The sequence below is a fragment of the Falco biarmicus genome, chromosome 4 (assembly GCF_023638135.1).
Source record: "Falco biarmicus isolate bFalBia1 chromosome 4, bFalBia1.pri, whole genome shotgun sequence".
NCBI classification, from domain to species: Eukaryota; Metazoa; Chordata; class Aves; order Falconiformes; family Falconidae; genus Falco; species Falco biarmicus.
Window position 1 is genome coordinate 13118186 of NC_079291.1, and position 13329 is coordinate 13131514.

Here is a 13329-nt window from a genome sequence, read left to right on the forward strand (position 1 = left end):
GGAAAATATCTAGCTTGTGTGTCCTAAAACATCTCGTGCTTTAAGATGATAGAACTAATGTGTTTTTTAATTCTGTCATAGTATTTTTATATAAAATCTGCTTTCTTTTTTAAGAGGTGTTTTTTCTGTAGGTATGCATAACTGAAGGTTCTTTTTTAATGAATATTTCAAATCAGGAAATTTCCTTCATAAAACATTTGGCCACTGGAATGTAGTTTGTTTACTTGATAATTTGTAACTTCTGTTCAGTTTTCCTTTTTCAAAATATACTTGTGACTGCAGGATATAACTCTAAAAGTTGAGAACAGTCACCTGTACTTCCAACTGGTGGCAACCATTCTTCACAGTAATGTGTTTAATCCAGTGAATGGATATGTCAGGAATCTCATCTCATGGTCTATATAGCTGAACCGAGATGGATTTGCTGTCAGAGTCTTTCTGTTCATCTGTATCGAAACAAATATCCGTTATTACATGTAGTCAATAAAAATATATTGAGAGAAGATTTCAGAAGATGTCAAAACAAGTGAATAGACAGGAAAACTTGCCTTTTGTGCTCTTCTACTGTAAAAGAGTAGGTATTTTTGTTGCAGTTGAAATAGAATGTAAAATAATACTGAAGTTCTATTTGTGGTTACAAGTGTCAGTCCATATAAGTCACTGAAGCTGTACAGAGTAAATGAAAGAAGAGTTTAGTCCAGTATTTTTATAGATGATGTGTTGATCAGTCTTTTAAAATTTACAAAATAGCTCACCCCCCCAACACACTAGCTCTTAGCTTTCTGCTATACTTCATGTATTTTGTAATCCTTCCACAGCAGTACCAAGGGCATTCATCTGAGGGTGGAACGACCTTCAGTAGGAGCTTCTTGGCCACCACTGTAGGGGCACTAAGGAGGAGGTGTGCCTCGACTCAGTAGACTCCCAGCCCACAAAACCCTTCTCTTTCCGAGCCAAGAAACTCTCTTTTGATCAGGACTTGTCAGCTGCCACAACTCATATGTTTGAAATTTTTGTAATGTCATCTCTTCATTTAATCTTTTAATAATGATTCTGTTTGATTATATTTTTTTTCTCACTTGCACCTCTAGCAGGGGCCAAGAGAGGAGAGGTCCCTGAGCGCCCAGGGGAGCCCACCCTGGAGGCTCCAGGTCAGATTAAATCCTTGTGCTGCTTTGCAGGAAGTTCAGTTTGCTCGTAAAGAAATTGTCCAGGTCTGGTTTAATGACGTAAAGAAATTGTTCAGAAATTGTAAACGTAAAGAAATTGTTCAGGTTTACCTGAAATTATGTTCTTCCTTCAGACTTCTTGTTCTGATCTCTAGCAGGACTCAAAATATGGCATATCAAAATTCTGAATTACAATTGTTCCCATATTAAATGTAAGAAAATGTAAACAGTTTGTGCTATCTCACTACATTATCATGGACCTCTCACCGTTTAGTCCAGTTAAGCATTGTTCATTTTTATGCTGCGTTAATGATGTACTCTATAAAGAGACATTGTGCTTTTCAGGTTCGCTGCAGCTGGCTCTTCAGAACTGGCTTGAATATTCACAGTGCAGCAGCTGGTGCAAGGAGTATTGTCCTTTATAACCCAAGGTCAACAGATAGGAAAAAGCCTCGTGTTTTACAGTTTTTACCTGCTGAAGAAGTGCTGCAATTAGGCTCAGAGAAGCTGCAGTGTTTATGTTTGTCCTCAGTTAAAATTTTAGGGCTGGAGTTCTTTGCTGTTCCATGTTTTATGCCAAATCCTAATTCACAGGAGGCAAATTAAAATTGGCACACGTTTTCCTTGCCATCCCTGAGCCTGGACTGGCCAGGCAGTAAGTGAAAGCCTTTGCAGATGGCACAGTCTGGAGTTTCCCCCTCTGCAGGAGAGGAGCTTCCTCGGGGAGCTGGTCTCAATTCAGCAGCTCAGCGACCCCTCAGCCCTTCGGTGCTTCCCCGTAACGAGCCAGCAGAGGAAGAGTCAGCGCAGCGCCCGCAGCCAGGTGAGACAGTGACTAGCTCCAGAGGCCGGGCCAGGCCGGGGATTAGCCGCTGCGGTGTGTGCGTACATTTGGCAGCTGGGGCTCCGCTGTACAGGAGCACGGTGTGAGCCAGAGGCACTGCTGTGCCGGGCTCCTGGTGGCCCTTCCTGGCCTTAAAGCACCGTGTGGTGGGACTGACGCAGGTGCTGGGGGTTGGCCGGCACTCCCCCGCCACCAGCCCTGTGGCACTGCGTTCATGGATGCGGTTGCAGTCTGCTTCTCTGGGACAGTGAGTGTTTTATAATTGATGGAAAATGCAGAGGGAGCCGCGTGAAATAGCCAGTAGCCTGGTGGCTAAGATGGTCCCCAGTGGTGCAAGGGACCAAAGTCAGTGTTTCTGGTCTGAATCAGATGAAGCAGAGACCTTGGTCTGAGCCTCTGATGTCCAGGACAAGCAGCAGGGTTGTTTTCAAAGCCTTCCAGGCAAAAGTTTCATCAAACCTCTGTGGCTGACAAAGCCTCCAAACTTCTTGTTCAGCCTAAGCTGATGTTCCAGTGATGTGCTCTTTCCCTGGAAAATGCCTGACCATCTCTGTTCTTACAGGGACACAACAAGCAGGGCTCATCCCCTGTGGTTAACCACATGTGCTAGGTGCTTTGGCCTTAGGCCGGTTGAGCTTATCAGTTCTTTTGTTTTATAAGGAATGTGTTGGTTTTATTTTGTTATTTGGGAGGGCTTTTTAAAAACTGTTGTTGGTAAGAAATAGTGGGTGAGAATCCACTCAGATTGTGTCAGCGTCATCCAGCTAAAACTGTCACAGAATCAGGGCACAACAGGTCTGCCAGCACTAACAAATGCAGATGGAGTCCCATCAGCAATGTTATCAGGAAAGCAATTAGAGATCCGAGGGGATTACATGAAAGTCTTCCCAAGAAAGTAACAATTTTAATCTGTTTGCTTTCATTGCAGTCCGTACAGTGACTAAGGGTTCCCACTCCAGCCCGAAAGATGTGGTTTTCCTGACATGAGGCTGAGAAGACTAGGTGTCCTCTGACTCCCAGAACTATTTGAAAGAAATGAGTGTCTTTCTTCCCACAGGAGAAGAAAGTGAAACAAAGCAGGTATCTAGTGCATTCAGGGACAGGGTGACGATGCATTAATGCATTAGTTGAGCACTTGCACTTTTTTCTCACATATTTGAGCTTTCCTAAATGACAGTGAGAGTAGGAGGGATACCTTTTTATACTTTCCAGTATCTTTATGCAACCTAGAAAGCTTAGACTTACCAAGGAGGTTGATGATGACAACTGCACATGGTCCTAAAGCTAAAGGGGAGTTGTAGCTTCCCCAGAGATGCCTTTTGTTCCAGGAGACTGGGGTTTCCCTTGGCACAAGGGTTCCCAACCGGTTTAGGTCCTGCTTTCTTCACACTGGGGACTGAGCATCACTCTTTCCCACCCCAGCTGAAACGATCTCCCTGTTCAGCTTGTGAGCAACGTTACCAAGATTTGCCTGCCGCTAGTGGTTAGCCTGTACTGCACCCACAGATTTTTGCAGGTTTTCTATGAGAGCTGGGAGTTGCTCAGATGTAGACGTAAATCTGTAGTTGCTGGGAGTCTGCCAAGGATCGGTATAAGTCTTTGAGTGCGAATATTGAGCACCCGTCTGTGTGGTGGTATTTTGTTTCTGAGTGGATGAGATAAAGTGTATGCAAACAGTTATCAGCAATAGCATTTTGTTTTTCTTTTCAAAGCTACGAGCATATAAGGTTAACTCCATCCAGGGGCTTTTCCAAGGATCTGTGCATTTTTTATTATATTTATATTATTTAGATATTTTTATTTAATATAAATATTTATATATTTATATAAATATTAAATATTTTATTATATTTATATTAAATATAAATTATCTCAATGGCAGAAATTATAACAGAAATCATTTAGTTGAGAAACAATGCTTTTTTTCACTTAAAGACTTAGCAAATTCTTTGAGAGGTACAAATAACTTCCTTTGTGTCTTCCAGAGACAAAGCAATATCACGGTCACATGTAAATCCATTGTACTCTATTGCCTTTCATCAAGTACTGTCAGATTTTGGCAGATGGTTTGTCTGTAGAGTTTGGGTAAACTGGGCTCCCTACCCCACAGAACTTGGGACTTTCATTTTAATTGTGCTTGCTTGTCTGTGCTTTTCCCCTGGTTTAATATTTTGTTTAATATTAACAATCCAAAAATGGATAATTTTTTTTCCTGCTAAATTTTATGTAGAAGTAAAAGCAGTGAAGACCTGAAAAGCAGTGTCCGAGTGTCACGATGATTAGATTATCTCAGGTTGGGAGGGATCCATAAGCATGATCAAGTCCAACTCCCAGCTCCTCACACGACTGCCTAAAACTACATCATATGACTAAGAGCGTCACATTTATCATGCTTCATAGCAGCTTCCTTTTGTACATGGTAATAGACCTTGCGTCCACCCTCTATTTCCCAGCCACAGCACTGACAGTGTTCAGGTAGGTGTAAAGTTGATGCTGAGGTGATGGGGATCAGAAAGACAGCAGCGTGGGTTTCTCATTTTCTAATTTAAGGGAATGAAAGTATTTACAGAGGTTTGGGAGCATCCCTCCTCAGCAATAAGGCCTCGTACACCATCTGGAGCTAGTATCACTGCTGATGAGTATGTGAGGAAATTAAATTCAGAAACATATTCCTCATACACTTTGGAGTCAGCAAATTCTTAAGACCTCCTGGTATGATCAGGCTGAGAGATACAAGCCACAAAGGTATGTGCATTTACATTATCTGGCTTGTGGAGCTTAATTTAAAAGCTTGGAACTTACAGCCTTTGAAGAACTATATCATTTGGAAGGATCTACAAAAGATCTGAAGATATTAAATGGATGGCAACACTTATATGAACAATTAGAAGTTTTAGAATTTAGAAAATTAGAAACTAAAACTTCTCTTGAGAAGGAGAAGTTAGAGGTCTGTCAGTTGATATTGTAGAGAAGCCTGCCTGTCCAGATGCTCCATTTTATGATGTGATTGAGCATAAGTAGCTCCAACGTGAAGTGATCATACATCAATTTTGCTGAAATGAAGTGCTGTTTAGGACCTTATATATATGTGTGTGTGTGTATGCACATATAATATTTGTATATATTTATAAATATATATATATTTTAAACATGATGCTCTTAGTCATATGATTTAGTTTTAGGCAGTCGTGTGAGGAGCAGGGAGTTGGACTTGATGATGCTTATGGATCCCTCCCAACTTCAGGTAATCTATGATTCTATGTGCACACATACTACCATCATGACTCTCAGACACTACTTTTTCAGGTCTTCACTCTTCTACTTCTACATAAAATTTAGCAGAATATAGGGAGCCATCAAACCAAATGTGCTGGATGGATAGTTTAATGAGCATTTTAGTATTTTATAACACTGGTAGTTATACAAGATAAGATTAGAAAAGTAATTAAATTGTATGTTTGGGTCATGTGCAGATTGCTTATGGCAGGGGTCCTCAAACTTTTTAACCAGGGGGCCGGCGTGTGGATGAAGTGGCAGGCAGTCATCTGCGGCTGCTTGGTTTCCCCCCCCAGCCCCCAGCGGGGGGGCGGTCTTTAAATACCGGGGGCCGGATTGCGGACCCTGGGGGGCCGTATCCAGCCTGTGGGCCGTGGTTTGACGACATCTGGCTTATGCGAATCAGGAAGCAATTTTCTCTCGTCCCTTACAAGATACTTAGACTGGAATGGTAGGAACACAACTGAGAAATGCAGTTTTGAGGCAAAAGCTTGGTGGTAACTTCCTCAGACAACTGCAGCTCAGCAGCTATCCTGGGAAGAAACAGCTTTGCTCTGGGACCCAGGGCAGCATTTCTCGTCTTAGGAGGTATTTATTTAATTTCAAAGAATTGTATCCTGCAGTAAAAACTTTATTCTTTTCCCCTCATTTTTCTTTTATTTTTTTTCATGGGACAGATGGGATTTTCCCCGGGGAGCCTGTTCATGGCCCTGGCTCAGCAGAATGCCCTGGGTATTCTTTTCATCTTTCTCCAAAGCCTCAGGTGTAGTCAAACTAGATGAATAAATGGGCTTCCCTGATGTGGCAAATCCTGTCCTCCTTAATGGCTCATTAAGCAATTTCTAGCTGCCAGAATCAAGCAGCCTCCAAAACCAACTGATTCTGCAAAAAGCAGTTACAGTGCACTCTGTCAGGTTGGGATTTTCCTTCCTTTTTTCTTCCTTCTGGCTGGTTTCCATTTTTGTTTGATGTTTTCAGATGCCATGTGTGCAGGGTTTTTTTGGCTGTTGTTTTTAAGTATTTTCTCATGTTGTAATTATCTTGCTTCAGAGTTTGAACGTACATCATAAATATAGATCACAATCAAATACGACATTAAGAGTAAAGTGGCTCTGATATTTAATTTGGTTACTTAGACGAGTCTCATCCTGTAGCTGGCTCTTACAGGCATTTTCTGTGACCTTGAGTGTGACCTTGTCACTCATCAGTGCCTCAGTTCTTCTAACTGCAAACTGAAGGTAATGCTGAGCATCCTTCAAAGCCTGGAAAGCTCAACGCCCATATTTTTTTAAAAAATGTTTGTCAGATAGAACCTAGCTGAAGTGCAAATTGTTGTGAATAGTCATTACATAAATTATTGTGAGAATGTTTAATTTAAAATGTTCAACTTGATGATCTTTTATGATCTCCATTAGGACCAGTGAATAAAGCCTGGTAAATAAGGTGATGGTAAACCAGAGGCCCAATTAAAATTGTAATCATTCATCCTGGTTTTTAATGATTTAAAGCTGACACCAGTTCTTAGCTAGGTCTCCAGGACTACATGTTCAGATTTCTTCTTCTCCAAATAAAATTTGTTTTTATATGTTGCGATATGATGCTCTCATCTCAAAGTTGATACTTGAGTAGTACAAACTGATTTCAAAATCTGTTTTGAGTATGTGGCCAAATTAGTGAAATCACAGCAGAAGACACTTCTGTTATTTGAAACTGGCATTATTTAATTTGAACTCAAATTTTAGCCTCAGTTTGTTGTCAGATACTGATTTGCAAAACAATTTAAAGCTATGTCAAAACACCACAAAACTCTTTTCTCAGTTAAGTCATTCTTAATGAGTAACCACTTAAAGCAGTTCATGTAATAGTTGGTAGTTCATGTAATAGGGTTTTGCTTTATTTTTTTATATATATATATACACACACATGCAGAATTTAAGTTTGTGTCAGCACTTACAGAAATTGATGATTTCTCATCATTACAAATTTGTGATCTGAGTAAAAAAGTATTTCAGATGGAAAGGATAGCATGATAATGAACTACCCTGTTCCCAGGAGAGAAGGGCATAAAATTGTGATGTTACTTACGGCAATGTCACTTACAAAAATATTATTTATATGTCCCTATTATTTTATTCTTCAAGGTCCCTGGGATGCATTTTGTATGAGATGTGCTGTATGAACCATGCATTTACTGGACACAGTTTTTTTGTCTGTTGTGTTAAAAATTGTAGAAGGTGATACACCCTCTCTTCCTGATAAGATATCCAAGCCAACTGAATGCTGTGCTGCGCAGGTATGTTATTTTCTTATTTAGCAGGATTTTTAAGTTAATTTGGGAAATAGCTTAATTGTGACTTTTGGGTTTTAATGTTTCAGCATGTTAAATAAGAATGCTTCATTGAGACCAGCAGCAGCAGAGATCATAAAAGTCCCTTATATCGATGAGCAACTAAAGGTATATGAGAAAAAGAGATAGCTGTACACTTACTATTTGAGTATGTACTTTGCAAAAGCAGAATGGAGGCAAAGACAATGTGTTGAGGAAAAATAATTAATAGCAGTTCATGGGAGCATTAATCCAGGGGACTTTCAGAGCTAAATTCCAAATATGACTGAAGTACCGAGGCAGTGAGAAATGAAGCCCTTGTTGCTTTTATGCTGAATGTATATCCCCTTTTTGAGCAGTAATTAATTAATGGACATTTATGTGTAACAAGTGCAGATCATTCAGGCCTGGGTACATATTATCTCTAAACTGTCCTGCTTAGTAGTGTTTCTAAAGAAAAACAGTGCATCTTGCTTTTTCAGTCCCTGCTTTGGTGTATGTAATATCTGGCTTTCTAAGAAGGTGAGGAAAGAAACTGCTTAAGTCAAGTTTTACATTAGGACTCTATCGCGTCATAGCTGAAGAGTCGAGATCACTTTAGCCTCAAGTGTTGATACCACTTCTATTTTATTTCCTTGCAGAACATGCAGTACAAGTTCACAAACATGACTGTGAAAGACAAGGCAGAAAACTGGCAGAAAGAAGGTGCTCCCATGTTTGATGCTGTGTAAGTAGTTTTAAGTGTTATGATTATGGGCAACAGTATATGAATTTACACTGTTGCCAAATAATATGATGTTGTTAATCTCATAGTGCTTTATAGTTAGAGAGACCCATTCCACTGAAATACAGAAGAGCAACCACATTAGTGAGACACACGGTTAAGATTTAGGGGGGATAAAAAGGATTTACAGATGAAATATTTTTATTATATAACTGTAAACTGCACGTGCATGTGGTGATATATGCATATGTTAATTTAGTACCAATTGGTATGTAAATTATGACCTTTGTCTTTACGTTTTAAAGGTTTAGATCATCATCTTATGTCATGATCATTTATAGTGCTGCTGTTTGTGTCCCTATTGAAGGTGAAAGCCATGCTTCCTAAATGAGACCAAACTAAAAACATATACACTTAAACTAATATTCAGCTAATATGTCCATAGGGTACTATTATATTTGTCTTGTGAGTATAGTGAGAAATTAAGGCTAGCGATGTTTCTTGGCTCTTACGTCAGTACTGCCTTTGGAATATGCATGAACCCGTAATCTTATTATTACTTTCACTGTGTTTATGAGAATGTCAGCTGTCTGTGCTGGTAAGTAAATGTCTGTGGTGGTAAGTAAAATGCCAAATAATTTTTGCAATCCCAGATCTAAAGAGGTAGGTAAAATGAAATAAAAATACCTGCAAAATGTATTTTTTTATTTTGAGAGCAGAAAAGTGGAGGAGAAAGTGAATTTCCCACATCTGTAATAAAGCAATACTCTAGTCTAAGTTGCTTGTTATGGTGTCTTCCTCAATCATTGCTACTTTATGAATTTTTTTCTCATGAGGAATTATATTTGCCATGTATAGTTGAGTCTAGTTTCTGCTAGTAAAGGCCTTTTAATAGCTTACTATATTCCAATCCCATGCAAGTCATAACTTCAAATATTTAAAAGTAAGCATAAAGCTGTACAAGTTCAGTTGCAACTTGGATGAAAAACGGCTTTTTTTTCCTCAGGAGATTCTTATAATTTAAATCAGAGTTTTTTACCAGGGACAAGAAATATGTCTACATTATTCATACTTGAGGAGTTCCATTCCTATGAATAATTGCATTCTTCTTGTCTTTGTCCTTAATCTTCCGTATTTCACACTAATATTCATAGCTTTACACTATTTCCCTCGATAGTCAACATTTGAAAAGCATAATGAAAACAACTCATTTATTAAAATCCTGATTTCAAAATGATAGTCCAGGAGTGTTACAAGTTGTATGGTTACAAAACATAGTAATTTGAAATTAATACTTGGTACGTATAGTAAAATACGTAGTTACTGTAGGATATGAGATAAAAGTCTGAGATCAATATTAGTCTGGTCAGAAAGACAGTCCATTATCAGAAACAGGATATTAATCTCAGAGTTTGATAATGGACGAAAGACAAGACTAATATTGATCTCAGACTTTTAGAGATCGTCTATGGAGACCATTTTACCAGTGAATTGTCTTTATTGATGAGGACCAGAAATTCAAGAGAAATTAAAGGAAAAATTTACACAGACGTGGGTACGACTAGGTTTGCTTTGATCACAACTCAGAGCAGGGCCACCATCAGTGAGTGGCAGAGAACAGTTCATCTATACATGCCAAATCATTAGTCAATGTCCAAATGTCCACACTCTGACTCTTTTTGAAAAGCTTGACTACTTTTTCATCTATGTTGTATATAGCACTTCATATTCTTTAGTGTTTAGTATTTGAGGACAGTATAAAAGGTTAAGCACAGTTTAAAAGAGTTTCTGTCTGCTTCTCTCATTGTTATAAAGACCATGGCATCAAGGTATTACTCACTCCTGCACTAGAGAGATAATTCAGGAAATGTTTTTCATATGTGTAAAATTAAAGCTACTTCCTTCTAACTCAGCATCTCATGGGAAGAAGGCGTGTTCACCTCCGTTGCTGCTCACAGGTCACTCAAACTTTGGAAACTCAGACCTCCTGACATGTAATCTTTCTGTACATACATCCACCTAGATTATCTTCCTTCTCTCTGAGTTTTTTTTCGACAGCTTTACAAACCTGACCACATTTTATACTGCAGTTTCCGTACTGCAGTTAACTACAAGGGACAAATCTTGCTTTCTTGATAGTAGGTTTCATTTCAACATCAAATTTTGAATTCTTACCATGGCCTGTAAGTTCAGACATGCAGGGTTGACTTGTCTCATTTCCACTTGGTTCATCATGTCTTATGGACACATAATCTCCTGTAGCGACTGGCTAAGACTGAATTGGGGGTTTTGAAGCCTGCTCGTCAGATTCCTTAGTTGAATTAAAGCAGCATGGAGACACAGGTACAGTTAGAGCTTTCAGCAGGAGCACAATACAACAGATGCTGGGACTTGTATTAGGCAAATACTAAAAAAAAAATAAATCCTTTTTTTTGGTAAATTATCAGTAGTGAGAGATTTAGTGTTTTTCCAGACACAAGGGGAAATCTAGTAACTAAAGGTAGAAGACAAGGCAAAATCTCATTATTTCTCTGATGCTTTCACTGACTGTTTCCAAACTGACAGTGCTACAACCGAACAGGCCTATCTTCTGTTGCAGATAGCTTAAAAGTAAAGGGACAGCTTATGCTGGGAGTCATTCCAAGACTTCATTCTTACTAAAAAGCCAGTTGAAACGTTAATATTCTTAATTAATCAAGTGAAAAGAACCACAGCCATGCCAACTTAGTGTTTAAAGGACTGCAGTTCTAAACATCTTGAAATTGAATGTATTTTGAGCAGATTTAGATTTAAGAGTGACTTAATACAAGAAAATTGTGCAATCAACAGAGTTTGTCGAACCATATATATACTTACCCTCACCATAGAGCCACAGGTTCAGCTAGGCCGTCCCAGGCTTTGATGCACTTCCCAATTATTAGTTTCAGAACAGGCCTGTGCCTCTAGTGCTAAAGAAAGCATGCAGGGAAACAAACGTGTTGTACACCGAATGTGCGTAAATGAGGCCTACCACAACCAGCCCATACTTACATGTAGGACATCGGCATTCAGCTGCTGAAAATTACGGGACCTGATTTCTTGCATTCCTTTGATATTTTCTTGATATTTTTCTTCTGCCAGCTTTCTGGAAACACAGAATACTTGTGTTTAGGATGTGGTATCAGGGAGTGCACAAAAGGATCTTCTACAAAATGTGGAAAATCAAATTCCATAATTAGACTCCCATGGTACCAAATGCTCATCATGCCTTCTACTCGGTGCGAGGTTAGTTTTGGTGAACTCACAGAGATTCCAGGCCTTATTTCCAAACACTATTACATTTTTCTTTCACAACTTCATAGTATAATTGAGAAATAGTAAATTATTAGTCCCAGTCTTATTTGTTTCTTCCAAAAGATCTGAAATACTTTGGACTTACGCAGGACGGCCGGGTGCCGAACGGGCGGAAGGACGAGCGGAACGACCGCGCCTCCCGGCGGGCGGGTGCCGGGGGCAGAAGGGAGGGCAGAAGGGCGAACCGAAGGACCCCCCGGGCCGCCCGTCCACCCGGTGGGTGGGTGCCGAGGGGGCAGAAGGGCGAGCTGGTACGACCCCCCGGCGACCGCGACGAGGGGCGGGCAGGTGCCGAGCGGGCAGAATGGCGAAGCGAATGAAACACCACCACCACGACGGTGCAGAAGGGAGAGCCGAATGACACCACCCCCTCCCCGCTAACGGTGCCGCCCGACGGGCGGGTGCCGAGGGATCAGAAGGGCGAGTCGAACGACCCGCCCGGCAACCGCGCCGCGGAGCAGACGGGCGCCGAGCCTGCGGAACGGCGAGCCTTAACGACCCCCCGGCCGCCCGTCCACCCGGTGGGCGGGTGCCGAGCGGGCGGAATGGCGAGCCTTAACGACCCCCCTGCGACCGCGCCGCGGGGCGGGCGGGTGCCGAGGGGCTAGAACGGCGAGCCGGTCCGGCCGGCGGCAATCGGCGAGCTCGTTATCGCCGGCTGCACCGATAGGCGGGCGTTTGCCGTGAAGGTAGAACGGCGAGCGGAACGACCGCCCCGTGACCGCTTTGTGGCCGGATACGCCGGTAATGATGGTTCGGAGTCGACACACGGGTCGCTGCTATATTACGGACTGCTACTTGTAAACAAAGTATCGCTGAAAAAGGATGGCTCTCACTTCACAATTGGGTAGCTATCGGAGTAATTTGCGGCCCGTTGCCGAAAAGGCATCACTGGGAGCCCACCGACCGCCTAGTGTTATTTCGGAGCTTGAGCAATCGCCTGCTCCTATAGTATGAACCGCGATAGCCCCGGGCCCGTCAGAGTCTTAAGAGGGGAGACTCCACCTACGGGGAGTAGCGCTAATGGCAGGGGCTCTTACTATGACGTAACCAGAGGCAGCGGTTAAGGATGACGCCTTCGGCAGCATCGATGGGGATAACATGTCTTCCCCTCGGGCCGGAAATGCTGCCATATTTTTCTGGCCCCGTGTAGACGTGGCCGCTCTTTTCGCAGAACGCTCCGGCAGTGGCCTGTCGGGCTCCCGGGCTCTCGCCGAAGGTCGTCCCGGGCTCCCGCAGCCGCGTAGACGGAATCGGCAAGACGCGAGTAACGATTTATTATTACTGGGTTTCGTTTCTCTTTTTTTTTTTCTGTTCCTGTCTCAGTAGTGTCAGCAGTACTACAGCATCCATAGTGCACCGCGGTAAGCCTGAGGCGATCGGTAACAGCTCAGTAACCGGTTAGACCTACACGGTCTCCTCATGAAAAAGACGCGTGTACAGAATTTAATTCTACGTTATTAACGGTGACGGAATTACTGCTTTCGTAGGCATTGCTCTACTCTAATACGAATGTAAGAGTAATAATTAAGCCGGTGCTAATCAATACCCAATGAAGAGTAACTTAAAGGACGCTGAACAAGCAATGTGTTTGTTATCTGACACGTACTCTCTTATGGAGGTCACTGTTGCTGCTTAAGCATTTAGTTAATGAACG

The 13329-nt window shown here is 41.5% G+C and overlaps 1 protein-coding gene across 1 annotated transcript in view; it reads left to right on the plus strand.

The window, feature by feature from the left end:
- NEK11 (NIMA related kinase 11) overlaps positions 1-13329 on the plus strand; it is an 80042-nt gene that overhangs the window by 33459 nt on the left and 33254 nt on the right. Inside the window, 8 exon segments of the mRNA XM_056338663.1 lie at positions 7431-7491; positions 7493-7546; positions 7548-7582; positions 7666-7744; positions 8257-8342; positions 8645-8706; positions 11736-11960; positions 12721-12939. Coding sequence (XP_056194638.1) covers positions 7431-7491; positions 7493-7546; positions 7548-7582; positions 7666-7744; positions 8257-8342; positions 8645-8706; positions 11736-11960; positions 12721-12939 — 821 coding nt within the window.